The following is a 26,236-nucleotide window of genomic DNA, read 5'->3' as shown; positions in this document are numbered from 1 at the left end:
TTGGGACACTTGACAATAAACCTATTTTGTCATTTAGGTATGAGGATGTGTTGCAGCAATGAACCATAATATACAGCTACTGCATTGATGAGGCAGGTGTCATGCTTAAACTCATATTTTTATTTAAAAAGAAACAATATTTTAATTCATTTGATATTCTATAACATATATCTTACTCAAAACACAAATTACTTACATTTTGATAACAAAGAAGTACTTACTAGGAGTAGAAATATGAATAAAAATATTATCCTCTGAGGGTACCAAAATCACCAGGATTTTTTGCAACTTACAACTCAGCAGGGACATGTCACAAATGTGTTTCAACTCAATACACATCTGACTGGCTTACAATAAAAAGTGGAATTTATATAACAAGCTGCTGCATTGGAAGAAACATCTCACAGCAAAAAAGTGATGATGTCTTTATAACAGACATTTCTCACTAATAGGCAATACACAAAGAGGAAGTCAATTTGGAATTTAAAAATTGAGCATTTTATATTTAAAGTAGATCTCAGGCAGTCTGAAAATCCTTCTACAGTTTAATGTTACTATTAAACAGTAGTTTAATGTTATAAGTGAGTTAAACACATTATAACCTTGTTAAATATTTAAAAACTAAGGGATAGTAAAATAAAACAAAATGAAATTTCATAATATGTATTTTATTTTACCTAAAAAACCATGAGACATGTCTTTCTCTAGTTAAAGTTGCTCCTGTGCAATAAATCGGTTATGTCAATAGAGGGCGATAGAGAGCAAAAAGTGTGTGTATTCAGAGTACGTACACACACCGAAAATCCACACACATTTTCGATATTGGCATCTTTTTGAGGACCTCTCTGAAACTTTGAGAGAAGCATGTAAACAGACTCTGGAGGCCATTACAGTGAAAATAAAGTGAGGACCGGCCTAAATGTCCTCACTTTGCAAAATGGTCCTCACTCCAAAGGTTAAAAACCCTTGCTTGTCCTCACAAAGATAGCTGTACAAACACACACACACACACACACACACACACACACACACACACACACACACACAGCCAGCATGGCATGCGTTACCGAACGTAACATGACAGTTTGAGCTTAATCACGGCCAGCTAACATTAAATTACTCTGAAGTTAACCAGACTGGGCGACTTTTTCTCCAAAAACGCGGCTAACTATATTTAACCCCCATTATTTTTGACTAACCACCAGTCTCAACTTTATACAAGTGGATAATGGCGGCGCTTTAGCTAACGTTATTGTGATTAAATCTGATGTTCACTTAGTTTTGAACCGTAACGTCTATGCAATAATCAAACCATGAAAATGAACACATTGTTGTTATCATAAAATCTAAGATAGAAAAGTCAAAACTTGTAAAAAAGTTGTACTGTTGTAAAAAAAAAAAAAAAACCCACCGCGAGCGGATTCGAACGCACTTTGCTTTTCAGATTAAAATTTACTAAGTATTTTTAAGTGAATGTGGTGTGACTATAAAACATTAAATAGTATTTGTAAATATATGATACAATTTACTCTTTCTTCTCAATTAAGTTATTACATTAATATCGCAAGTAAAATTTACACAATTTATTCTAGTTCCAACTTATTCGTGATTTTACAATGTATAAATTACATGAATTAATGTAATAGATTTTACCATACCACAAAGTCATTATTTTCAGTGTATAGAAAACATCTGACTGAGTAGTTTTCATAAAATGACACCTGATTGTTATGAATTAGAAGAAACTGAAAAGAAATGAAAGTAACAACTTGTCTGATTTGATGATGTTGACATGGATAGGTAAATGAATGTTGTGCTGACATGTGGATGATGTCTGTAGAAGGCTGACATGATGATCCACAATAACACAATGACAAAGTCCCTCTAATCATTTTGGGGAAAAGCTCATTGATTAGGACATAGTAATGTTGAGCTACACATTTAAAACCTGAACAAATCGGATTTTTATCTCTTTATTCAGATTGTGGCGCTGCAGTTTGTCCGAGATCAGCTGTGCTTCGCTGGCCTCAGCTCTGAAGTCCAACCCCTCCTATCTGAGAGAGCTGGACCTGAGTGAGAACTACAACCTGCAGGATTCAGGAGTGAAGCTGCTGTGTGGTTTTCTGGAGAGTCCACACTGCAGACTGGAGACTCTGAGGTCAGACACCATTTTTTCCTTCTGTGCTGAGATTAAAATGATATAAAGGTTGTGGTGAGACTAAACTGCAGACATAAGGCTGATATTATTATGTTGTCTTCGCTACAGCACAGGAGCTGCTGCTATCCAACTAGCTAAACTCCTCAATGCAAAATGAGTTAAGCTTTTCTTGCTATTTACTGTGGCTCTGAACACCATCTTACACAGACAGGTGTATAATGCAACAAAACAGAACACACTATCACCATTTTGATAGCTACATGAGTTATCCTATGTAAATATATGTAAAAAAACAAAACGTTTTTTATTAGAAATTAATTTTTCATCTTTCCATGTAATATTATCTTTTAAAATTAACTCAAGTACAACTATGAAATTATTTACTTTTAACTAATTTATTTACTATTTACATTTAACTGACGTTGCCTCTCTGCCGTTTACAAAGTAGATGAAGTCCTAAAGCAAGTGAACAGATTCCTGAAATGACTAACCAGGAAGTCCTTGAGCAAATCCGATATCACACACATTTCAAAATAAAAGCATTCTTAATATTATGCCTTAAGGGCAAAACAACTTCTCTAACTGGTCTGAAGAAATTCTTTGGATAACCTTGATCTGTAGTCTTCAATTCCACCTTTCTCATTCTTACATTTTCTCTGGTGAAAGTCTTTGTGATCACAGAAATTGACCAGTTTTTGGGGGCATCGTGGAACATCTAGATCCCAAGAACTTGAAAGGAGGACAAGCTTCCAGGCGTTCTTGGGGAAAATATGCCATTCTTGTTGTTGCATTTTGCCTCTTAGTCAAGTTATACATTGGTGTGAAACATAGTGGATGAGCCTCTTCCCTCCCAATAGCCAAAACCCTGCTGCCTATCAGCACCTTCCGTCAGGTGAAGGCCTTAATGCTTGATCTGGGCATAATGTTGTCTGACAAGTAATAGAGAGATGTGGTTGTCATTTGGGAGGATTAACATGCTCTTTTCTCAAAGGCTGAGGTTGGCGTATTTCAGTTGGCCACCTAAGCACAGAAGATTGTCCTTCAAAATGGGATAGAGGCGGTAAGGCTTCTGTTTAGCGGTACTGGGTTATTTGATTCCAAAGCTTCAAATTCCTTTGTGAATGCTCTCTTCAGCCCTGATGATTTCCTTTGCTTGGGATAGTTCATCTGCAGTGCGGGGAAAATCGCACTTATGCCAGCACTTGCACATACGGTTAGAGGGCTTGTGAGACCTTGCAATATGAATTAGGAGTGCTATGGCTCGTACAAGAGTGTTGCAGCTGTAGAAGCCTTTAAAGCGATCTGTGCTGAGGCCTTTCTCTTAGAGTTGTCGCATAGCTTCTCACTTGTGGATGGATTTCCAAGTCTAGTTCTGGTTCAACTAAGTCAAATTAATATTATGCCTTAAGGGCAACACAATTATACTGATCCACCAGAGGTGGCGGACTTGAGTCACATGACTTGACTCAAGTCAGAGTCAAGTCGCAAATTTGAAGACCTGAGACTTGCTTGACTAAAACAGACAAAAGACTCGACTTGACTTTGACTTGGAGTTCATGACTTGAAACTTGACTTAGACTTCAGACAGATGACTTGAAAATGACTTGATTTTTTTTAATCAAATACTTGCATTTCCACTTATTCCAACAGTTACGGCATAAACCTGCAACCATGTGTGCTTTCACATAGCAGTCCTGATCTCTGCAACAGCGGTGATGAAAAAGACTGTTAACGTTACATGTACAACACAGACATTCAAGGATTATGTTGACGATGACAGTAGGAAGAAAAGAACAGCGGTGTGCAAAGTCTGCAGCTCAAAAATCAGTGATACGGCCACCACAACATTTTGTAGGTAAGCCAAGCCAATTGCAACCAATTGTGCCGATGACTGACTGGCACTTCATGTAGCCAATAAAATTCTGAAAATAAAGATATCCAGCTTTAAGTAGAAAGTTCATGATCTACCAGCAAATAAACACATCTGCGTCAATCAATGGCATGATGCAGCAGCAGCCACTTGCCGCCAAGGGGTGGTGCTGTTTTTGTAAAAAATGCGCTAAGATATACCCTTAGAAAAACCTGTGTTATTTTTTCATGGTATTTGTGAGGAAGGGGACCTCAGGAAACAATTGGTTTGGGTCTGACAACTATGGATGAAATGATTCCGGCCAGAGAATCAATTCTGAGAGGGTGCTTTATTTATTCCAGCGACAGGTTACGACAGTGAATGGGTGTGGTTCTGGAAATGAACAAAGGACAACTATCTTCAAATCAAATCCTTACGAATAAGGCTTTATTATAAATCTTAAATATTCTAACAGATCTGATGGAAAGCTTCCTTACACTTGGTGTTCAAATAATCTTTATTATTGACATGACCCATATTAGCATTCACTGATTAAAGCTAGCACATGGAAAGACACAGCAAAATTTACAAATAGAAACTGAGAAATACAAAGGCATGCATATTAACATGAAATTAACTTGCTCTACAGCTGAAGAAACATAAGCAAATTCTCACACCCCTAACCCCTAGTGGCTCCAGAGGTGTGCAATCTCTGAAAGAAATATCAATTGTAAGTCGCTTTGGATAAAAGCGTCAGCTACCTGCAACCTTTCTTAAACTGAATTTCTAAGAATTTCATATGACTTGACTTTCATCCCAGTAACTTGAAGTATAAGACTTGATTGTGACTTGGACATGTGTGACTTACTTCCACCTCTGTGATCCACACTGAGTATCTTAATGCTAAAGTCTGTTCTCTTAAGTGGATTAGTCCCTTGACTGTGACAGCAATGTTGAGCTCCACATTTAAAACCTTAATATAACAGGAAACATCTCCTCTGGATATTTCACTCTGAAGCTCTTAAACTCCTGATTTTCAGTTTCTGTTCACCATATTTTAAATAAATGAGAATAATAAATACATATGAATAAATAAATAATCTCTATTTCAACTATTAGACAATAACCAATTATTCAGTATTTTCTTTTCCAACATGTTATGAAGCTAAATGATGCTCATGCTGACTGAATAGTTTAAACTGAAGAAGCTTTGATTTGATGACTCCACTATTGCTAAAAGAAATATTGTAGATGTCTTTTGTTCACATTTCCCCAAAGTTCATGATGACAAATTTCGCATCTTTGGAAACTTTGGGATCTTGAGTCAAATCATAAAGAGCTTGTATTATGCTATTTCCCTCTCCTTTATTGAGTATATACCTTTTTTGTGTATTGCCGCATTTCGACCAAAGGGACTATAACCTGGAACTAGGAACCTTTAGAGGAACTCACTGCGTTTCCACTGAAGGGACCAGGGTCTAAATTTTCAGGGTATTTATTTTACCCCCCAAAAAGTCCCTGCTCGGGGGGTAGTACTTTCCGAATGTACCGGTACCTCTGGGGGGCGGGGCTTGCCTTGCGATGAATTTCTAAAGGGGTGAGTAGAGGCTCCTGGTTTCAATCGAACATGTCTGGTGTTTTTCTACGACTGCTCCTCTCTTTTCCACTGTTGTTTGCAAACCAACAAATCACAATCAACAGTCAAATAGCACACACTTTATGGATGAAAGATTTTGTTACAAATTAATAATTCACCACTCTGAAACTCTTGCTCCAGTCTATGTTCCCCTTACCAGCCCCCCTTACGACCTGCCCTACTCTGCTGATGATTGTCTAGTAGTCTTTAATCAGTGCGTTCTTATCTCAGTGTGTCATAACTGACGTTTTCAGACAGCATGACAAAGTGCCCTGAAATGAGAACGGTCTGGTATTGTGCATGTGCTACTCCCAAAAAAGATCTTGTAGAACTCGGGTGCATCACTCCATAGCTAAACGAAGCGTTCAACACACAGAGTGAAAAGAGGAGCTGCAGCAATGTGCAGTATGACAAAAAATATGGTATTTTTTGAAAATGAAACCATGTAAACAGATTCTGGTACAACTCCTAAATAAAATTATGAACCTGAAAATTAGCATAATATGACTACTTTAAATCAGTTTCTGTGTGTTTTTCTTTGTATTTGGCTGCACAACATGAGTTTGTATAGATGGAGCCACTGGTGGAGCTGCAGAGTTTAAGAGGTGAAGTAAATCAAGGCCAGCAAAGCGTGTGCATGTGAATGTGCACATGCATGCTGCGCAGTCGTGCACGTGAATACATTTTTGATTAATAAAAAAATATTTAATAAAAAAATTAATTAATTAATTATTTAATCAAACACTGGCTACAACAATGTCACAGATAATAGCTGAACTAAACAGCTGTTTAACTGAAAACGACATGGGTCACATTGAGCTTGATTACAACAACATTACCAACAGAGTAAGCATTTTACCAACGAGATACGTAGAATTAACGTTTCAAGGAAAACTTGCACAAATGTTGGGATTTATCCCCGGAGCGGCTTTTAAAACTCACGAGGGAATTACAACGTTTAGAGCTCAGCCATGAACTAACTAGCGATGTTAACGTAGGGATGTATAATATATTTGTTTATACCGATATTGTTGGTCATCAAACAGTAGGGGATAGTTACGTCCCTCTTTTAAGAATAGTACATATATCGGGGCCAAACAACCATATGATCACAAATACTTACGACAGACCACACTATCTGAGGCTCTGCAAAACACACATTGATAGTATCGAGATTTCTCTCAAGACAGATCAGAATCAACATATCCCTTTGACGTACGGCAAAGTGATAATAAAGCTACACATTCGACCCGTAAAATATAGGTATTAGACAAGGAGCAAACATGTACCATCACAATGCGAACAAATACGTTGCATATTATACAGCCCGAGCGGGTGGTGATTTACCAGGATACAGCGGCCTCGGTGCTCAGTATGGTGCAGGGTTAGGGGGTATCTTTAGGGGTCTGTTTAGATTAGCATTCCCCTTATTCAAGAAAGGATTTACATTTGTTGCCCCTCATTTAAATTACTAACGTCATGAACAGGCGTCAAGAGGGGTCGGGTATAGTGGCCGCGGCCCCCCGACCAATAAAACGACCTCCTGGGAAAAGAGGGAGTTCCCCACCAAAGAGGCGTAGCTGAACAACAAATAGGAAGACCCATACCAAGACTAGGGAAAATAAACAAGCAAGGAGAAGCAAGTCGACAAAATGTCAGAAGACAAGAGACATTTTCTAACGAGAATGTCGTTGGTACATAACCTGTCACAAGAGTGCATCAAGTTGGAGCTAGACCTGTTTATGGTGAGAATGCATCTACGTCGAATTCCCACCTCTAGCAGCGGTATCAGACTCTGCACCCCTTGAATTTTTCATTCCAGCTAGTACAGAGGACTACCTGGATCTAAACAATACGTTTCTGTACACGCGCGCAAAAATCACCAAAGCTAATGGCGGAAACCTGGATCAAGCAGACGAAGTAATAATAATAATAATAATAATAATAATAAATTTTATTTATAATGCACTTTACATTTCAGGGAAATCTCAAAGTGCTACAACAACAAGGGGTTAAAAACAGTTCCAGAAAATAACAATCGCAATAAAACACCGTAACAAAAAATGTAAAACCATGACTGTTAAAAGGCCTTTTGAAATAAAAAAGTCTTTAGGCCCTTCTTAAAAACCTCCAGAGTTTGTGGGGCCCTTAGGGGCTCTGGGAGGGCATTCCAGAGCCGTGGGGCGACTGCCTGGAAGGCCCTGTCTCCCATGGTGGAGAGAGAGTCCTTGGTTGGTGCAGGCAGTGGGTAGAGGTGGAAGTGGGCTTTATCAACTACCCTGGATGTACAATATTTTCACAGGTCGACATATTGTTGGGGGACCGACTCATAACGCAATCATCAAACACATATCCTTACAGGGGTATAATAGAGTGCCTTTTGAACTACGTAAAGGACGCTCTGCAGACACAGTTTGGATCCGGACTATTTTGCATGGATACAGCAGGTCATATGGACGACGTAACGGCTGGAGGACGCAACAAGGGACTAGTTAAAAGAGTGGAGTAAACACAAGGCGGCCGCGTAGTGGAGCTAATATCCCCTTTACGTTCTGACTTGTTTTTTCAAGATAAATGGAGTAGACCTCAAGATAAAATTCATGAGCTAAAAACAAATTTTGCTTAATGCACAACACTGTAGACGACTTTCGGGTTAACATTATGTCAGCAAGCCTGTTTGTAAAGAAAGTCACCGTATCTCTGGCTGTTAAGCTAGCTCACGCTTATGCATTAACGCATGGCAACGTTAAATATCCCATAGACAGAGTCTGTCTTAAAAACTTTTAGCTTCCCAACGGGCACTCGTGTTTGTAATCAAGAAAATGTATTCTTGGGACAAATACCTACATTTATTGTAGTAGGATTTGTAGATCATGAGGCATTTAGAGGTAGTTATGCGCGTGGTCCATTTACATTTAACCATTATGATATAGAGTTTTTATGTTTATACGTTGACGGCCAACAATATCCATCAAAACCCTTTCAACCCAACTTTACCAGAGGGAAGGCCATCAGGGAGTATCTTCAATTGTACTCGGCAACTGGGAAGTATCTTAAAAACAACGCTATGGCCATAACCCGCGACGAGTTTTGTAATGGATATAGTCTGTTCTGTTTTAACCTGAGCCCTGATGAAGGATGCGGAGACCATATGTTGCTCATTAAAAACGGTAGTGTTAGACCAGAGGCTCGTTTTAGAAATCTGCTTCAACGTGCAATAAATGCGGTTATTTACGCCACATATGATTCTATAATAGAGATATCTTCAGGAAGACAGGTTCTCATTGACTTTTTCTAACTTTAACAAAAGATAGTATGAATACGATAGAACTGTCAAAAGTACTTGACAAGGTAGTGAAGCAAGGCGTCTTTCTTGGAGTATTTGCTAGTGACCAGCTTCTTAAATCAGTTATTAAAAAGAGACCCGCCATGATGGTGGTAAACACAGACCCCTCCCACCTTGGAGGACAACACTGGGTCGCTATCTTTATTGACAAGCAGGGTGTGGGGTCATTCTTTGACAGTTTTGGGAACTCACCGGTATACTCACATTTTCCTGAATCCTCCTGTCTTTCTCAACAGTAATTGTAAGTCCACGCAACATTCTGTTAGACAAGTGCAAGATGTGGATTCTGTAGTGTGTGGTCAGCATTGTGTGTCTTTACCATATGGATAGAGGATTATCTTATGACAATGTAATGACTAAATATAGTAAAACGGTCATGCAATGATATTATGGTGTTCAAATTTGTGAAAAAAATACGACCCTCGGTTGTATGTGGTCAAAATAATTATGCAGAATATAACCAGTGTGTCCAAGTATCAGATTCTTTTAAGTGTGTATAATAATATTAGAAGTTGTGTGCCGTTCATTATCAAAATGATTTATAGATTGCAATGTTTACGGCAATGTTTTTTATTATGGTGATATACACTGACCTAAAGGATTATTGGGAACACCTGTTCAATTTCTCATTAATGCAATTATCTAATCAACCAATCACATGGCAGTTGCTTCAATGCATTTAGGGGTGTGGTCCTGGTCAAGACAATCTCCTGAACTCCAAACTGAATGTCAGAATGGGAAAGAAAGGTGATTTAAGCAATTTTGAGCGCGGCATGTTTGTTGGTGCCAGACGGGCCGGTCTGAGTATTTCACAATCTGCTCAGTTACTGGGATTTTCACGCACAACCATTTCTAGGGTTTACAAAGAATGGTGTGAAAAGCGAAAAACATCCAGTGTGCGGCAGTCCTGTGGGCGAAAATGCCTCGTTGATGCTAGAGGTCAGAGGAGAATGGGCCGACTGATTCAAGCTGATAGAAGAGCAACTTTGACTGAAATAACCACTCGTTACAACCGAGGTATGCAGCAAAGCATTTGTGAAGCCACAACACGCACAACCTTGAGGCGGATGGGCTACAACAGCAGAAGAGCCCACCGGGTACCACTCATCTCCACTACAAATTGGAAAAAGAGGCTAAAATTTGCAAGAGCTCACCAAAATTGGACAGTTGAAGACTGGAAAAATGTTGCCTGGTCTGATGAGTCTCGATTTCTGTTGAGACATTCAGATGGAGTCAGAATTTGGCGTAAACAGAATGAGAACATAGATCCATCATGCTTTGTTACCACTGTGCAGGCTGGTGGTGGTGGTGTAATGGTGTGGTGGATGTTTTCTTGGCACACTTTAGGCCCCTTAGTACCAATTGGGCATCGTTTAAATGCCACGGCCTACCTGAGCAGTGTTTCTGACCATGTCCATCCCTTTATGGCCACCATGTACCCATCCTATGATGGCTACTTCCAGCAGGATAATGCACCATGTCAAAAAGCTCGAATCATTTCAAATTGGTTTCTTGAACATGACAATGAGTTCACTGTACTAAAATGGCCCCCACAGTCACCAGATCTCAAACCAATAGAACATCTTTGGGATGTGGTGGAACGGGGGCTTCGTGCCCTGGATGTGCATCCCACAAATCTCCATCAACTGCAAGATGCTATCCATCAATATGGGCCAACATTTCTAAAGAATGCTTTCAGCACCTTGTTGAATCAATGCCACGTAGAATTAAGGCAGTTCTGAAGGCGAAAGGGGGTCAAACACAGTATTAGTATGGTGTTCCTAATAATCCTTTAGGTGAGTGTAAAATCCAGAGTCCTCTATGTTTGAGACTATGACAAGACTGAATAGAAATTCAGTCGATTCTGAGACGAGACCTTCAAAAAGACCAATCTCAAGTACTACAATATTACCTGATAAAGTTTGGTGTTATCATATCAGCCTATGGTTTTTCAGTGGAATTGTGTTGTGGTACTATAATCATATGTTGTTGTTTTTTATGAAATTCAGTTGTCTAAATTAATGATTCCAATGGAAAATTATCAAAATTCATTTTTTTTAATTTATGTATGTGAAGAGTTTTGTCTTCATACAGCATTGTTTATTGCACTAAGCATAAATTAGATTATTCTAAATAAAATTATGCACACATTTGCTATTTTGTGATGTATATTACACATCCAAAACACAACATATTTTTAACAGTGCAAAACAGTGCATAAACCTGTGAGATGGGATCACTGACAGCTCCAGAAAATCCTCTGGGTCGGGCTGCTGTATCTACACCCTCAGCTGATCTGTAGCGAGTGTGATGTGAGACTTTTAACCCACCTTCTGTCCGGAGCTATCTCTACAACTTAGCACTGCAGGATTTAGATAGCAACGCTTTTTAGATTAAAAAAAACTTAAGATCTTTTGATTTATCTGAGTAAAAGAGAGATAATGAGAAAGAGAGCTGGGAGGAACAAGAAGCACAGCTCCCCTCCTCCCTGCACCCACTGTCATGCCCGTGTGTTCGTGGGTGTGCTGGACAGGCGGAATGGCTTGTTTATGGGCAGATTAATTGCTTTTATGGCCTTGTTTCTGCCTGTGAATGGTGCTGGGTGTTTTAATGAACACTCATGCTGCCTGCCTGCCTCGCCAGCCTGCTGTGCCATTCATGCTGCTGCTTTTTAGAGCATAGCCAAGCTTTAGCTAGAGCCCACCACAGCTAATGCTCACTGCATGGCCCTGCACAGGTGGCTGATTTCATTGCCATGTGTGTGTCTATGTGGCTGTGCACTTAGCCTTGCTAAGAGGCCCAGCACAGGTGGGTGGTTCCATTCAAGGCCCACAGGGCTGAGGGCGACCAGCAGTTAACTGGACCGTGACTTTAATCATTTCCTGCTGAGCTGAGGAGAAGTAAGCCAGGGTTTCCACAGTGTTAAGCTACGGTCATAGACACAAAGATTCTTCAAAAGACTTTCAGAGAAGGCGATAGAGTGATAGCTTTGAGAGGAGGTGAGTGGGACCATTTAGTGAAAAGGTTGAAGGAATTAAGACTAGGTAAGCGCTTTTCACCTAGCAGCTTTACATGGATCAATTAAAAATAAAGCACTATCTCCCCCTCTCTAGTTCTCTGCCCTTCCCCTCTTACTTCATCACATCTAACGGTGCATTTCATGTCCCTCTCTCTCTCTTTTCAACCCCTATTTTCTCCTTTTGTCTTCATTCCTATTCCTCTCTTCCTCTCTTTCTCCCCCCTCTCTCTCACACTCATTAATCAGGTCTGCAGGCTTTCTCTTTCTTCTGGTTTTCTACTTCATTAAGTCTGAAACAGCAATGGTCCACTGCTAATGGACAGTCTCAGCTCTAACTCACAACTCAAGCCTGGCTATAATTGTTTGTGCGTGTGTTTGTGTGTGGGGGGGCATTTTGTGAGTACCAAATGTAAACTTGTGCACATGTAGTTTTGTCACAAACATTGTTAAGAAATGAGGTTTAATGTTTCTGTTTAATTGGTCATTTGCATGTGGTTTTACAGAACTATCAAATCATGATGACCTTCACTTTACTTATCACACCTTTAATGGTTTACTCCACCTATTTTACATGTTAAAGTCAATGTAACTGTCACAGAGGGTACAGCACAGCCTGAGTAAACAAATGATCTTGTGTTTTTGGAGATTGACCCATATTATGGCCTAATGATCAGAATATCTTGCAATACCTATGCTGTATTGATTTGACCTCTGATTTGGATCTAGAGAGGGCTTTTCGTGTGTTGTCAGGAGTTTAGCAGCTACCCTCTCCTATAACGGGACGGGTGAGGGTAAGGGTTATCAGTTGGTTGCAATCTGCGACCTCACCACTAGAGGCCACTAAATCCTAGATACTGGTCCTTAAAGTGTTCTTTGGTTTGTAGGTGAAATTTAAACTCTTCTGACAAGAGGGCTTTGGTCTAAGTTCTTCCACTGAGAGCTCTAAAAAGTAATTTCCTATGGGGAAAGCACAAATATGGTTTTTCACAAAACTTGTTCAGATAATGATAAAATTTTAAAATAAAGTTCATATCACCTTAACTAAAAAGCCCCTGGGGAGCTCTTATTCCTTAGTCTACGTCTATTTTACTACTCTTTCCACAACTGCCTTTACAATGTTATTAAGCAAAAATGCCGATCCTCCATTTGACCATAATGTACAATAAAAGAGAATTTACGGTTACATACATTTACCTTTAGATCTTTGCATATATATTGCTCTACACCCAGCAGTGCAGTTGTTAGTACAGCGGTGTTCTGCTCGGCTGCCGTGGAAGACAGGTACTATTGAGCGGTGTTGTAAAAAGAGCTGCTTTACTGTGTGTTTGTTCTGGCATGTTAACGGCTGGCTTTACAGCTCTGATTATGGCCCTCTGGGGAAGCTGGTAGTGGTAACACAGGGAAAATGTTGCAGGCAAAAAGGACAGGAGGAAGCGATAATGTACATTGCCTCAGTTTGTGCATGCCTTTACAGTGACGTTAAAAAGATCCTCATACGGGGTACATTGTTCTCTTCTGAATACTGCTACTATGTTTTTGTTAAGCACAGGAAACTCACAGAAAAAAAGACCTTTTCAGCGCTCTTCTCCATCAACATCATCATTACCTTGTCATTTATTATTATTTATATTATACAACAGTGATGTGTTGTTGAACCTTTAATCCATGGTTTTGTATTAGTTTCTGTGACTGTCTTTAGATTTTCTCCCTGCTCCATTTCCTCTATTCTCAGTATGCAGCTCTTCTCTCTGTCTCTGACACCGTCAGTCATTAGCCTAACCCCCAGAGCAGAAAGACGGGCTGTGTGTGTGTGTGTGTGTGTGTGAGAGAGAGAGTGCTATAGAAAGAGAGTGCCAGCCTGCTCTGATTGCAGGGTCACTAAGGGACGATTGTGTCTGGACACTGAATCCCTATGGACACTGGCAAATCGTCACACACATGCAGGTGCCAGAAGACACAGTATCTGGCCAGGACTGGCTACAGATAACAGCACCTGTCCTCAGTTGTTATCACTCCCACACACACACATACACAACACACAGTGTACTGACAGGTTCTGTGTCTCCATGGCAGAGGAGACCGATGAGGATGTGAATGTGATGGCATAGATGGCGCCGGCTGGCTGGCTGGGCCAAAGGACCCCAGGGAGGCTTGACTGATAGAGGCTGCCTCCAAGCCCTCTGGATAGCTTGTGTGTGTGTGTGTGTGTGTGTGTGTGGGGGGGGGGGGGGGGGGGGGGGGGGGGGGGTTGTGTGTGTGTGAGAGAGGGGATCTATATGGTATGGCAGACTAGGTCATGACAGCTTTTTGGCTGAAAGCTGACTAGAATAACTCCTAGCCTCATGGTTATACCATTATTGGGTTAGGAGTATTTGGTCAGTTTCCAAACAGAGCTAATAAAAAATAATCCATGCATGGATAAGGGGAGTTAAAATTAATGCTTATGTGGCTTTGTTTGCTTAAAGATGGCTGACATATTGTTGGTGGTTCCAGGCAGTGGTGAAATGTAACATGGTACTCAATCACTGCACTTTACTTCATTATTTCTATTTTATTCTTTATTATTTGCTTTCCATCCTTTATCCTTCTATATCACTACAATTTACATGGAAGTATTGTATTTTTTGTACTACATTTATTTTACAGCAGTACTTGTTACTTACATAAATCAATTACATATAAAGCGTGATGAGCTTATAAAATATGATGCATGTTAAGGATGAAACTACCCAACACCGTGTAAGAAGTTCTAAATATTTCCATCTCGATCAACTGCAATGATAAAATGCTACTTACATGTGAATGTATCAGTAATGATAATCTAATAGTATACTTTAAGATAGTGTAACATTCACAGTAATGCCAGTGCTTCTCATAATTTAAAAACATTTTGCTAATAATAGCAGGTCATATAGATTATTGTTAATAACCCGATAGGATAAATTTGTGTATTGCATATCTGTGCAAACATGCAGTACTCGATTTCATTATGCATGCAAAGAGGTTCTAAACTTGCTTTTGCTCATTGGTATATTGGATTCCTGGTTTTATGTTATATATATAGAGAGAGAGAGAGATATTCAGACTTTCATTCCATATATTCAGATGGGCAAACTTCATATATATATATATATATATATATTTATCATATATATATATATTATGGCATGCCATTTAGGAATATATATATGCTGTTTGTCGATCACGATGTCTGGTTGGTTAGCCATCACCAGTTTGTCAGTCTGGATCTTGAAGTCCCACAAGATCTTAGCTCGGTCATTCTCAACTACCTTAGGAGGTGTCTTCCATTTTGACCTTGGGACTTCCATACTCATGGCAGATGTTCCTGTACACTATGCCAGCTACCTGGCATTATGGCGTTCCACTTACGCACTTCCTGCCTGCATCTTACACCCTGCTGTTATGTGTTGTACTGTCTCAGTGGCCATCCTGTCGTCTTGGCTCCCGCTTGCTGTAGCATATTTGTTGTACCTCATCAATTGTATCTCATCAATCTCTAGTTGTGATAGGAGCGGATGTTAGAAGGAGTTGTTTCTTTGTCAGTGTTGATGATGGGTTTCAAAGCATCCATATATCCCACAGTCTATGCATATATTGATTGCTTGTATAGTAGCATTGCATCAGATCCATATTTTCTGCTCTAGTCCATGAATGTCTTGTTCCACAATCACCTGTACCAAAGTCAGTGGCATTAACCACTGAGCTATCCAGGAGTTATATATATATATATATATATATATATATATATATATATATATATATATATAACATAAGTAAGCTGAGTGTTCAGTTTAGTTGTAGGCTAAAAGACAAAAAATGCACACTGTGTGTGTAATAATAATAATAATAATAATCCTTATTTGTAGAGCACTTTTCAAAAACAAGTTACAAAGTGCTTTAACAAGTGTAAAGAATAATACAAAAAAAAAAACGAGTGTGTGTGTGCGTCTGTGTGTCTGTGTGTGTCTGTGTGTGTGTGTCTGTGTGTGTGTGTGTGTGTGTGTGTGTGTGTGTGTGTGCAGCTTTCTGGAGACTGTATACCAGATTTAATTGAGTTCATCAGGAAAACTAACACAGCTGCCCAATGTTATGCAGTGCTGGATGACGATAGAGTGACAATCCGGAATCTGTTGCCAGCACTTCACATCAGGAAGCTCATCAAGTATTGAAAAGGAAAACCAACTTAGACCGAGGGACTGTAGAGGGAATACAAAACAAACAAGATGAGATGAGAGTAAAGAAGTAGATACAAAGAAGTAGAAAAAACATCTTTTTTATGTTGCAGGGAGAGAAGAAGATAGTGACCTTAAAGAGCAACAGCGGACGGATTCACACTTAAAGGTCTAGTTCCTGAATCAAACCAATGCGAGGATGATACATTGTTTAAATATCCAGTTTGCCTTGACAAAGGCAAACTTAAGCTGTGTGGTAGAAATGCTGTTCGATTATTGGTCATACAGTCGGCTGGTAAAAAAAAAAAAAAACTCCAAATACATACAACAGTACAACAGTATTGTTGATGCAATTTGTTTACTTTCACACAACACTACTCAACAGATCGCTGGAATCCATTCTTCATTTTATCGCTGAAAATCTTTAATACCGCAGTGTTCTTACCCACCTCTAGTAATTGAGAAATATTCTCTTCAACCCAAATATTCAGGAGGCAGCTCACTTTGTCGCTAGTCAAAGTTTGCCCCTTACTAATCGACGTTTTGGTAGCAAATGCACTATTAGTTCACCAGTCACTAAAACAGGATGAGAAAATGTTTTATAGCCAATTAAATGGCCCACTCAATACTATGCTTCCTATTGTAGGTTTAAATGGTGTTCACAGCAGAAATGAACTACTCCACTTAACAGCAGTCTGAGACCACCCCTTCGAGATGGACCTGGGAGCGGATGTTTGGTCCACACCAACGCAAGCGAACCGCACCAGAGGGGTACAGGCTCCAGGGTTTGGTTCAGTCGGACCGAACAAGGCTGGTGTAAACACGCCCAGAGTTGAAAAAAGACTAAGACTATTTTTGTGGGGTATTTTAATAAGCTCTTTAGATGTGTGTATGTTTGTGCATTTGTCTCCTCTCTATGTCTGTCACTTTGTCCCCTGAACTGTGTTAAGGGAACATTTATAGGAGCAGGATAGCTATTTAAATCATGTGTGTGTGTGTGTGTGTGTGTGTGTGTGTATGTGTGTGTCTGCATCAGTTGGAGGTGCAAGGGACAGATTTACGCCGCATGTACAGGACAGTTGAAGGCCATATACCAGGCAGGCCATTTCTCTCTTTTCTGCGTTTCTCTGGCTGGCTGGCATTGGTCCAGTTTAATTTCTTCAGAGCCCATAGGCTTGTTCTTTCACCTACAAATCCCTTCTTCTCACCGCCAATGAAGAACCTACTTTCATATTCTCTTCCTCTTTAACTCCCTCGACGGCTCTCAACCGAATCACTTTCTGCCTCTCTTCAGAGTTCTGTATCTTTATATCTCCCCTGCCCTTTGTCCCCCACTCTGTCTCCTGTGTTGTCTCTCCTCCACAATACAGCTTCCTACTAGAACTGATGAATCAAACTGCTGATTTCAGCAGGAACAACACCAGAAGTATGTTCTCTAATAAAGAAATTCCCTTCCCCAGTCTTTTTTGTCAAGTCAAGTCAGGTTACGTCATTCTCGATTGTCCCATTACAGAATGTGATGTGCAGCCATGTTTTATCAACCACGCCACACACAATTGTAAGACAATAAAAAATGATAAAAACAACTATAAGGCAGTTAAAACAATAAGACTGTAAAACGATATGAAAACAATAAGCAGTATAAGAACCCTGAGATCATATCAGATTTGAGGTGGCATAAAGTGCATATAAAAAGCAGAGAGGGCAGCTGTTAATGGACATGAGCTATTCCATGTTCAGCATATCAATAGCTATACAATACAAAGTCATTCTTTTAGTGTTTTTTTCCTCATAGCAGGTGATCTATAGCTGCAGCCTGAAGACAATAGCTCAGGTTGTTTGCACAGAGAGTGGTCAGGAGAGTCTAAGATTGTTTTGGCCTTCCTAAAGACCTGCCTGTTGTAAATATCCCTAAACTGAGCTTGACTCTACCCACCTGTCCTGCTTGGCACATTAGCAAGCCTGTCAAGCCTATTCTTAATGGCGACGTGTATGGCCATCAATACAAAAGACTAAAACTGTTTCTGTCAAAAAGCTAGAGTCATCAGAGCAGCAGAGGAAAATAAATTTTTGTTTCTGAATAGTTATATCATGTTGTGAACACAGTTTTCTGCCAAGAATTTAAAGTGTAATTGTGGGCTTTGACGATTTTTACAATCAGGACTGGATGTCCTTTTGTGTGCATTTGTAGTTTGTTGATGTGCATTTTATTTTGTTGAACAGGCACATTTCTCAATTTATTTCAGCCTGTGTGAACATTTACAGGTTTAAGTTTAGCAGAGGGGGCTGAATTTAGGCCAATTTTGTACCAAAGCAGACATTCAAACTTGTGTTTGGCTAGAATTTAACTAAAATGCTATGTCTCCCTGCCTCCTTTGCTCCATCATGATTGCCACAATGGATTTGCTCCTGAAATGTCTCCTCTGCCTAGGTACAGAGCACACTGTGGTATGGCAGATCCACCTGGAACCCTGTCCTCTTCTGCAAGAGGGAGGACAGTACATTTCTCATAATGTGATTGAATCATAATTTTCTCCTTTTCCACTTCTCTTAATTCTGCACTTTCTCTTCTCATCACCTCCTCATGCCTATCTTGTTTTATCTTCATTTATTTTTGGGAAAGTGGGATTAAGGAGGAAATACTGATGAAAGAGGGAGAGCTAGAGAGGGGGTGATGGATAACATAAGAAGGCTTGAGGGCTGTATTTGGCTGTCGGTAGCTCAGTTTCCTCTGTTGTTGTATGTAGTGTTGGTTCAAGATCTCTCCTCCATCAGCATCTCCCTCTCTCCCTCCCTGCCTTCTTCTCTCTCGACTCTGCCTGACTCTGCCATAAATTCACCAACACACACATTTACACACACACACACACACACACACACACACACAGCAATCAATACAAGCCTGCTTGGCGCTGCCAGAGCCCAAAATGACTATAGATCTTCTGTCGACACTGCCACTAAATTATGCAAACCTCTGGTTTATGTTCCAGTACTTTTTTGGCATTCCTACTCCAGATACGGGATGGGGTTTTCCACTGAGGCATGGAATGGAAGGACTCAGGTTTGCAGAAGAAGAGGATTTTGGACAGGACCAAATACATTACATACAGCATTTGGTTTGGTGCAAAATAATTGCAAAATGTTTACTGCTATAGATTTTCTAGATCAATACCATATATTAAGAAGAAGTTGTAAATGTCCTGCTGAAGTCAGGGGTTTGTTTAGGGTTAAATAATAAGCTCCGGATATCAGTGTTGAAATTTCTGTTTTGCAAGCATGCACACACATATCACACAAACATCACCAATAATAAAATCAATGATACAAAGGTAAAGAAAAAAATAGACACAGTGCAAGATTCGATCCTCAGAGTGCCATTCAATAAATTCAGAGTGGAGTATAGTCTTGAAAACTATATATTCACAAAGGTCAAACAAACTGTTTAATTAAAGTGTTGTTAATGTGAATTATTATGAAGCACATGAGCGGACGAGCAAAAAGGGCAGTTTTGCTGAGATTTGACATGCTCTTCATACTGTGTTGCGGGAGTCACCGGTGGGACAAATCTGACACAAACCAAAATTACTTCACATTTCAATGTAATCTGACATTTTCTCCTTTAGATGTTCCAACAAAAAAATTCCAAAAATACCCATAAATTTTATGCTAGTTATTTACCTAAAAAGATACATAATTACAGCGCAAATATCAACAGATAATTATCCAAGCTTAGTGATGACAGTATGAGAACTGATCATAATCTGCAGCAGTAATGCAATTATCAGCATGTTAGTTTTTGCTCAAATTTACTGTGATTTTGCTATTAAATGTGTTTTTGTATGCCGTCACAGCGTCATTATAATTAGATTTAACACAATCTCTGTTTGATGTAATGTTTGTACCACTGATGAATTATTTTAAAGGAACACTAAATAAAGGAGAGGATGATATGTAGTTGAGCTGTTGATAGAAAGGCTAGTATATAAATGAAGATTCTTCTGTGTGTGTGTAAGGACATGCTCATGTGTGCATAAAGGTATGCAGGTCCTGCAGCCTTATAAGTACATGTTTTTCCACGTGGACATTTGCATTAATTTTTGTTTATGTCTGTGTGTGTGTGTGTGTGTGTGTTCTTGTTTCTGAGGTGGGTTAATAGTTTGCCTTGCCATGCCCATGGCAGGGCTATCAGTAACTCTAACGGGAAATTGAACTGATCGGCTCATTCAGTCTCCCAGCAACTCCATTACCCAGAACCTAACAATCACACACACACGCACGCTCTCTCTCTCACATACACACAAAGAGACACTCACACAAATTACCCCTCCTCGTATATACTTGGCACATCTTTCCATCATTGCCACTTGCTCATTTCTCTGTCTGTTGTCTCTTTCCCTACCCAAGTCTTTACTTTGCATTTCATTTATTTCAGTGTCTTTTAAGTTAATTCTTCTTTTTTTTTGTTTTACTTTATTTTCATCCTCTCTGCCTTGTTCTGCCCATCTCAAAATTGCCCAAATGGCACTTTTTTAGTCTGCTCAAAGGTGTCTAACTGGATGTGTGTGTGTGTGAGTGACCGACGGCAAAAGAGAGAGACATCTTTCTGTTCAGGATTTGGATTTGGAGAGGCGGAGGTGACTTTAACTCAAAGAAGAAAGTTCGGGGAGGTTTGGGTTTTTACAGAATCCACATCCGAGCCACACTTAAGTTTTTGCAGTTTTACTTTTCATCAAAGAGAAATTGGGAGGGAAAGGCAAACCGACAGAAAGAGATGAGAAACAGCTCCTTGGAAGCAATCATTCATCACTAGTCAACATGATGACTTGATTCTGTTTAATGACCAGCTTGTTCCTTCTGGGAAGGAGAACACTGTCTTCCACAGTAAAATTAGACAAACAAGATAGACCTTTTTATTTTAAAGAAAAGATATGATGCTGTTGTGTTTCCACAATGACTTTGTGTTTAGCTGAAAATTTTGTGAGACAGTGTTTCAGTTAGATACATATATATGTACTCATTTACACTTCAAAGGGGTACTTTTCTGAGACCCTTTTGTAGTTATTAAGGGGGAAGCATATATATATATATATATATATATATATATAGATATATATAGATAGATAGATAGATCACTCTATAATGAATATTAAACACCTAGGGCCAAAATGGCAAGTAACCACTGCAGTACAGCGATTTTTCTTTCTCGTGCTGTAGTTAATTTAATAGATGTAATATATTTCTCAGTGTGATTCTATTTATAGGCCAATCTGGCATCTAATAGATGCAATATATTCTTTCATGCATACTTCATTATGCAATAATGGAGCAATCAAACAAAAAGTCAAATAAAAGTGGGGAATTTAGCAGGTTTCACTGTAAACACACACACACACACCTGCAAACATAGTGATGCAGCTGGTAGCTGCTCGGTGCCCTGATGTGACCCTCTTGGCTCATCAGGAAGAACTGTTCCACTTAAACTTTGTTGCTCCCTTGTAATTGAATTAGTCTGCTCAATTATGTAGAGGCAGGCCTGTCCTCATTACACAGCACTATTAAAGCTCGAGGATGGAGCAGAGGGGAGGAGAGCAGCAGGCAAGGAGTGGAGAGCGGAGCGAAAAGTCATTTTAGTGAAAGTGTAAAGTTTCATGGCTCTAATCTCCAACCTGTCTGCTACATCTGTGCAACAACTGTGCCACAGTTCATGAATTATGTCCGGCTATATCTTCGCAGCCTTGCCTGTCTCTCTATGTTTGACTTTCCGCTTAGACTCTCTCTGTGCTTCTGGGCCAAATGCCTGGAAAATGCTGAATCTGCAATTTGGCCAAGTTCTTCCCAAGCTTACTCCACTAACTTTACAAGAAAACATCTAACTGAGCCTAAATGCTTCCAAACCACTCGCTGCAGGGGTCCCTGAGCTCAGCACAATGATCACACATCTGCCAAACACATTCACTCATATTTGCTGGCACACATACACTGTAGAGATATTCTCTTACTGCAAGGGCTTCTCCCTGTGTCTCCACCAAAGCCACGTATCTGCTTTCTTATTTTGGTCTCTATGTCTCTCATTTTGTCCCTCTCTCATACAGAAGCAGCTGAAGAGCCTCCAGAGTGGCTTCAAGCATGTTAATTATGAAGGTTTCCAGCTGCAGAGGTGGGTTCACACACCACACACACACACAATAAATACAACACAGACTCAGAATGAGCAGTCTGCTCTTCTTCTGCTGTGAAAGCCCATTTCCCTGCAGATGGGGACCAAGCCATCTTTGTTTAATTACTGATAACCCAGACTGAGATGTGTCCTCTGAATGTCCCCTACTCCCCTTCCCCTTCTCTCCCGGCTCAGTAATCATCTGACCATGGACCTAGACAACAACATCAACATCAATATGCCGTCCATTGAGACCAAAGTGTTGATGTGAGTATATTCTATCTAAAGCTGAAATGGAGCACATTTAATCTTGATTACATACTGCTATCTAATAAAGCAGAAACCTGCCTCCTAGATACCTTTTTTGTAATTCTAACCCTTCCTCTAAGTCAGTGGTTCCCAACCTGAGATTCAAGACCCCTCCATGAGGTAGCAAGATAAATCCTGGTCAGTGATTTACAGGATAGGACTTTTCTACCTCTTTTAAAGGTTCAGTGTGAAAGATTTAGTGGCATCGAGCGGTAAGGTTGCGAATTGCAACCAACTGTCCAGTCTACCACTGCCCCCTACCCTGTCAAAGAGCGTAGGACAGCTACAGTGGCTGCACTAAACACAGCACTAAAAGTGTCGTCTTCTGAGACAGCAGAGAGTAGCCAGTCAAGAAATTAGGTTTCTTTAGGTAGATATATTAAGAAATTATATTTACTTTATTATTCAGTAAAACCATATGTTATTGCGACTTGGCCACTGACAGATAATGTGGAAAATGTAAGCCAAGAGTGTGAAACATTGTCACGGTTTTTGCACCACTTTTCATAATAAACCACGTAATAGATAAAGTTTATACAAACATTGACAAGGGAAACACATTCATTCTCTCTGTGATTATGGACCATCGCCAACACTGCCCACCAGCAATAAAATCTGACCCGCTGCCAGATTATGGTGCTTTGATAGCGGCAAAAAATATAAATTAATAAATACTTTGATAGTGGTTCTGAAATAGATCTCAGTCATAACAGAAACAGTTACTCACATAATCACTTCCTCTTTAGTGGTTTTGCCTGCAAAATAAAAGTGCGAGAAGCTTGTGTTGAATTGAGAGCATTACTTTGAAAAATTCTGAATAACATTAAAAGAGTCTGTAGCGTGCGTGACACACCTCTGAAAGAGCTGTCAGAAAACGTGATTCCTATAAATGTCCTCTGCATGGAGATACTGGAGAAATGAAAAAGTGTCCGTAGGTTGATGGATACGGATCAAACACCGAAACACTCACTGCAGCACATACCATAACGTGAGCGTGAGAAACAGTTGCTGCAGAATCCATTTGTTGGGGGGAAAAAAAAGTTGCCCCGAGGTGGGATCAAACACTCAAGTCTTTTCTGTGAGAGCCCTGCACTTTACAAACTGAGGTATCCGCACACTGTAACAATGACTTTAAAAAATTTGTCTTCGATGTAAAACTTATTTTGCCGACCCCTGCTGTATATTATTACTTCTTCTTCTTCAAACATACGTATTCAACATAGTGATGACTGTCCACATTGCCTGAATTCTACCAGAAGTAGAAACTCGCTCTGTAGAGCTGTTTGTCTTTTTTAAGCTACTGTAGAAACATGACAGCGCAACATGGCAACGTCCGTAGAAGGGGGGACCCTTGGTGCATATTGACAGAAATTGCTCATTCTAAGGTAAAAACATAACGGTTCATTATGTAAGGTTTTATACACCACTGAAAACATAATGTTATTGATCTTATATTGCATTTCTGTCAATAGATCCTCAGAAATATTACACACTGAACCTTTAAAAGTATTAATAAGTATATTATTAAGTATAGTGCACACACTGACTGATTCTGCGAATTGTCTGAACTTTAAAGGACATTCACATGTGAACTGACCCACTTTAATCTTAACATTTTAGCAATTCAGAAATGCATTGTATCTGAAAGCTTGAATGCTCACCTGTGCGTGTATTTATGTGCCGTCTTTTCAACACTACATGTAGCATCCAGCGGGCCTGGCGTGACTTCCTCCAGAGACAGGATGTGGAGAAGAGGAGCCCCTCCCCACCGTCTCTCTCCTCCTCTGACAAGATGAGCATGTCGATCAGCATGACAACCCTGTCAGATGGCAGCACCCCAGTAAGTGTCTTTGCTTAAATACTTGAGTAGGTAGGACTGCCAATGGACACGTGTTGGCTTTTGCAGCAATGTTTAAATTTGTTCTTCAACTGTCTCCATAAGGCTTTGTGTGTGTAGACTTGTGTTATAGATATATGACATGTATTAAGATGTCATAGTTTAGAGTTTTGTGCTGCCTTATGTGGAGAATTTGGGACAGTGCATATAGTTCCATTCCTCTCCAGCAGGGGGCAATATCACTTAGTTATTTTCTTCAGTATGCAGACTCCCAACCATCCTCCTCTCTGGGAACAGAGAGTAAATATACAAGGATTTGGTCTGACATACACACTCTCTCTCTCTCTCTCTCACAGCAACAGCACACTGAGAACTGAAATCAGTGGAACAGTCATTCTCATTCAGCTCTTCTTCCCTTCATTTAACCAGACCACAATAAATCCCCAGGACTTTCTCTACTGTGTCTGTTCTGTTCATTATAATTCTACACTGACGCCTTCTGGCTGAATGGCAAGTGTGTGTAAACTTCCCTACTAATCTCTGAGCCTGAAGTCAACAGGCAGGTTAAACCTCAGAGACAGCTGGGTGAGTTGTGTGTATGAGCACACTTAGGTGGTACTTGTCCACTCAGTTGCTACAGAGAAAAGCTTTTACACAGAAGAAGACTGTTTGATTTGGATCTGTGGATAAAAGAGTGGCAGATGGGTTTTGAGTGAAGAGAATTCGAGTAACTGGAATAAGTGTGTGCTCTCTTCAGAGCCGTTAGGTTTACATGAACCTGTGAGTAGCTGACGGTCAGTGTTCACACTAACAAGGTTGTGGATAAAGCTCTATGTAAGCTTATACACACACATACAGCAAACACACATATAGTAAATACTGGTTGTGTTTGAGGTCCTTCGGGATGGCCAGGAAATGCTTAGCTCAGTAACTTAGACCTACTGACAGTGTGTGTGTGTGTGCGTGCGTGCGTGCGTACTTTAGGTCAATGGAGATAGAGTACAGTGGTAGAGGGGAAAGAAAGATGAAAAACAGATGTTGGTTCTCCAGTTAAATGTGCTGATACTGTAGATCAGCTGTCCTCTGTGGGATATGGAGGCTCAGCTTCTCCTCTCATATGAGTTCAATACTTTAAAAAAATAAAATAAAAACCTGACTGATCCCAACAGTCCACATGATATCTGCTATATCATCTTAACTGTTTCTTGCTCCATACATTTTTTCTCTCTTTTTCTTTTTCTTTCTTTAGGCTATTTGATCGTCCTTTCTTTAAAGTAATGCATTTGGCGGATGTGACAGCTCCACCCTGTTTGAATTTATAACCATTCTGTTTCTGTTGACCCAGCGATACATTCTCAATCCCCACCGGGATCTATACATATATGGATGCACGCACACTAACACACACACACACACACACACACGCACGCACACTTACACACATGTGCGTGCATGGAAGGAGACACAGTGATGTGGCATCCATCTCTAAAGTGATTGAATTTGTAACCTTTGTGCCTCTAACATCAGTCTTTGACAAAAAGTGTGTGTGACCATGGAGGGATGACCATCAAACAGGGGTTTTTATGTTTTTATATGTAAGCAAGCTTTTTTTTCATCCACATGTGTTCTCAAGAGGGATGCGTGTAATGTTCTCAGGAGTGTATGACTGAGAGATAGAGTTGACATGCGACTCTTTATTGTGCAAATGACCTTACACACTGTAACTTGGCTC

At 39.9% G+C, this 26,236-nt stretch overlaps 1 protein-coding gene across 1 annotated transcript in view; it reads left to right on the top strand.

Annotated features, from left to right (window-relative positions):
* LOC123986352 (IQ domain-containing protein J-like) overlaps positions 1–24,958 on the top strand; it is a 60,397-nt gene extending 35,439 nt beyond the window's left edge. The window contains exons 2-6 of the mRNA XM_046074563.1: positions 16,848–16,972; positions 22,294–22,358; positions 22,554–22,625; positions 24,372–24,507; positions 24,861–24,958. Of these exons, the coding sequence (XP_045930519.1) occupies positions 16,916–16,972; positions 22,294–22,358; positions 22,554–22,625; positions 24,372–24,507; positions 24,861–24,881 (351 nt within the window). The 5' untranslated portion in view covers positions 16,848–16,915 and the 3' untranslated portion in view covers positions 24,882–24,958. The remainder of the gene's footprint in view (positions 1–16,847; positions 16,973–22,293; positions 22,359–22,553; positions 22,626–24,371; positions 24,508–24,860) is intronic.
* The last annotated feature ends 1,278 nt before the right edge of the window (positions 24,959–26,236 follow it).

This window comes from Micropterus dolomieu, linkage group LG17 (assembly GCF_021292245.1).
Source record: "Micropterus dolomieu isolate WLL.071019.BEF.003 ecotype Adirondacks linkage group LG17, ASM2129224v1, whole genome shotgun sequence".
Classification (NCBI taxonomy): Eukaryota; Metazoa; Chordata; class Actinopteri; order Centrarchiformes; family Centrarchidae; genus Micropterus; species Micropterus dolomieu.
The sequence above is the reverse complement of the archived record's forward strand: the minus strand, read 5'-3'. Positions and strand labels throughout refer to the sequence as shown.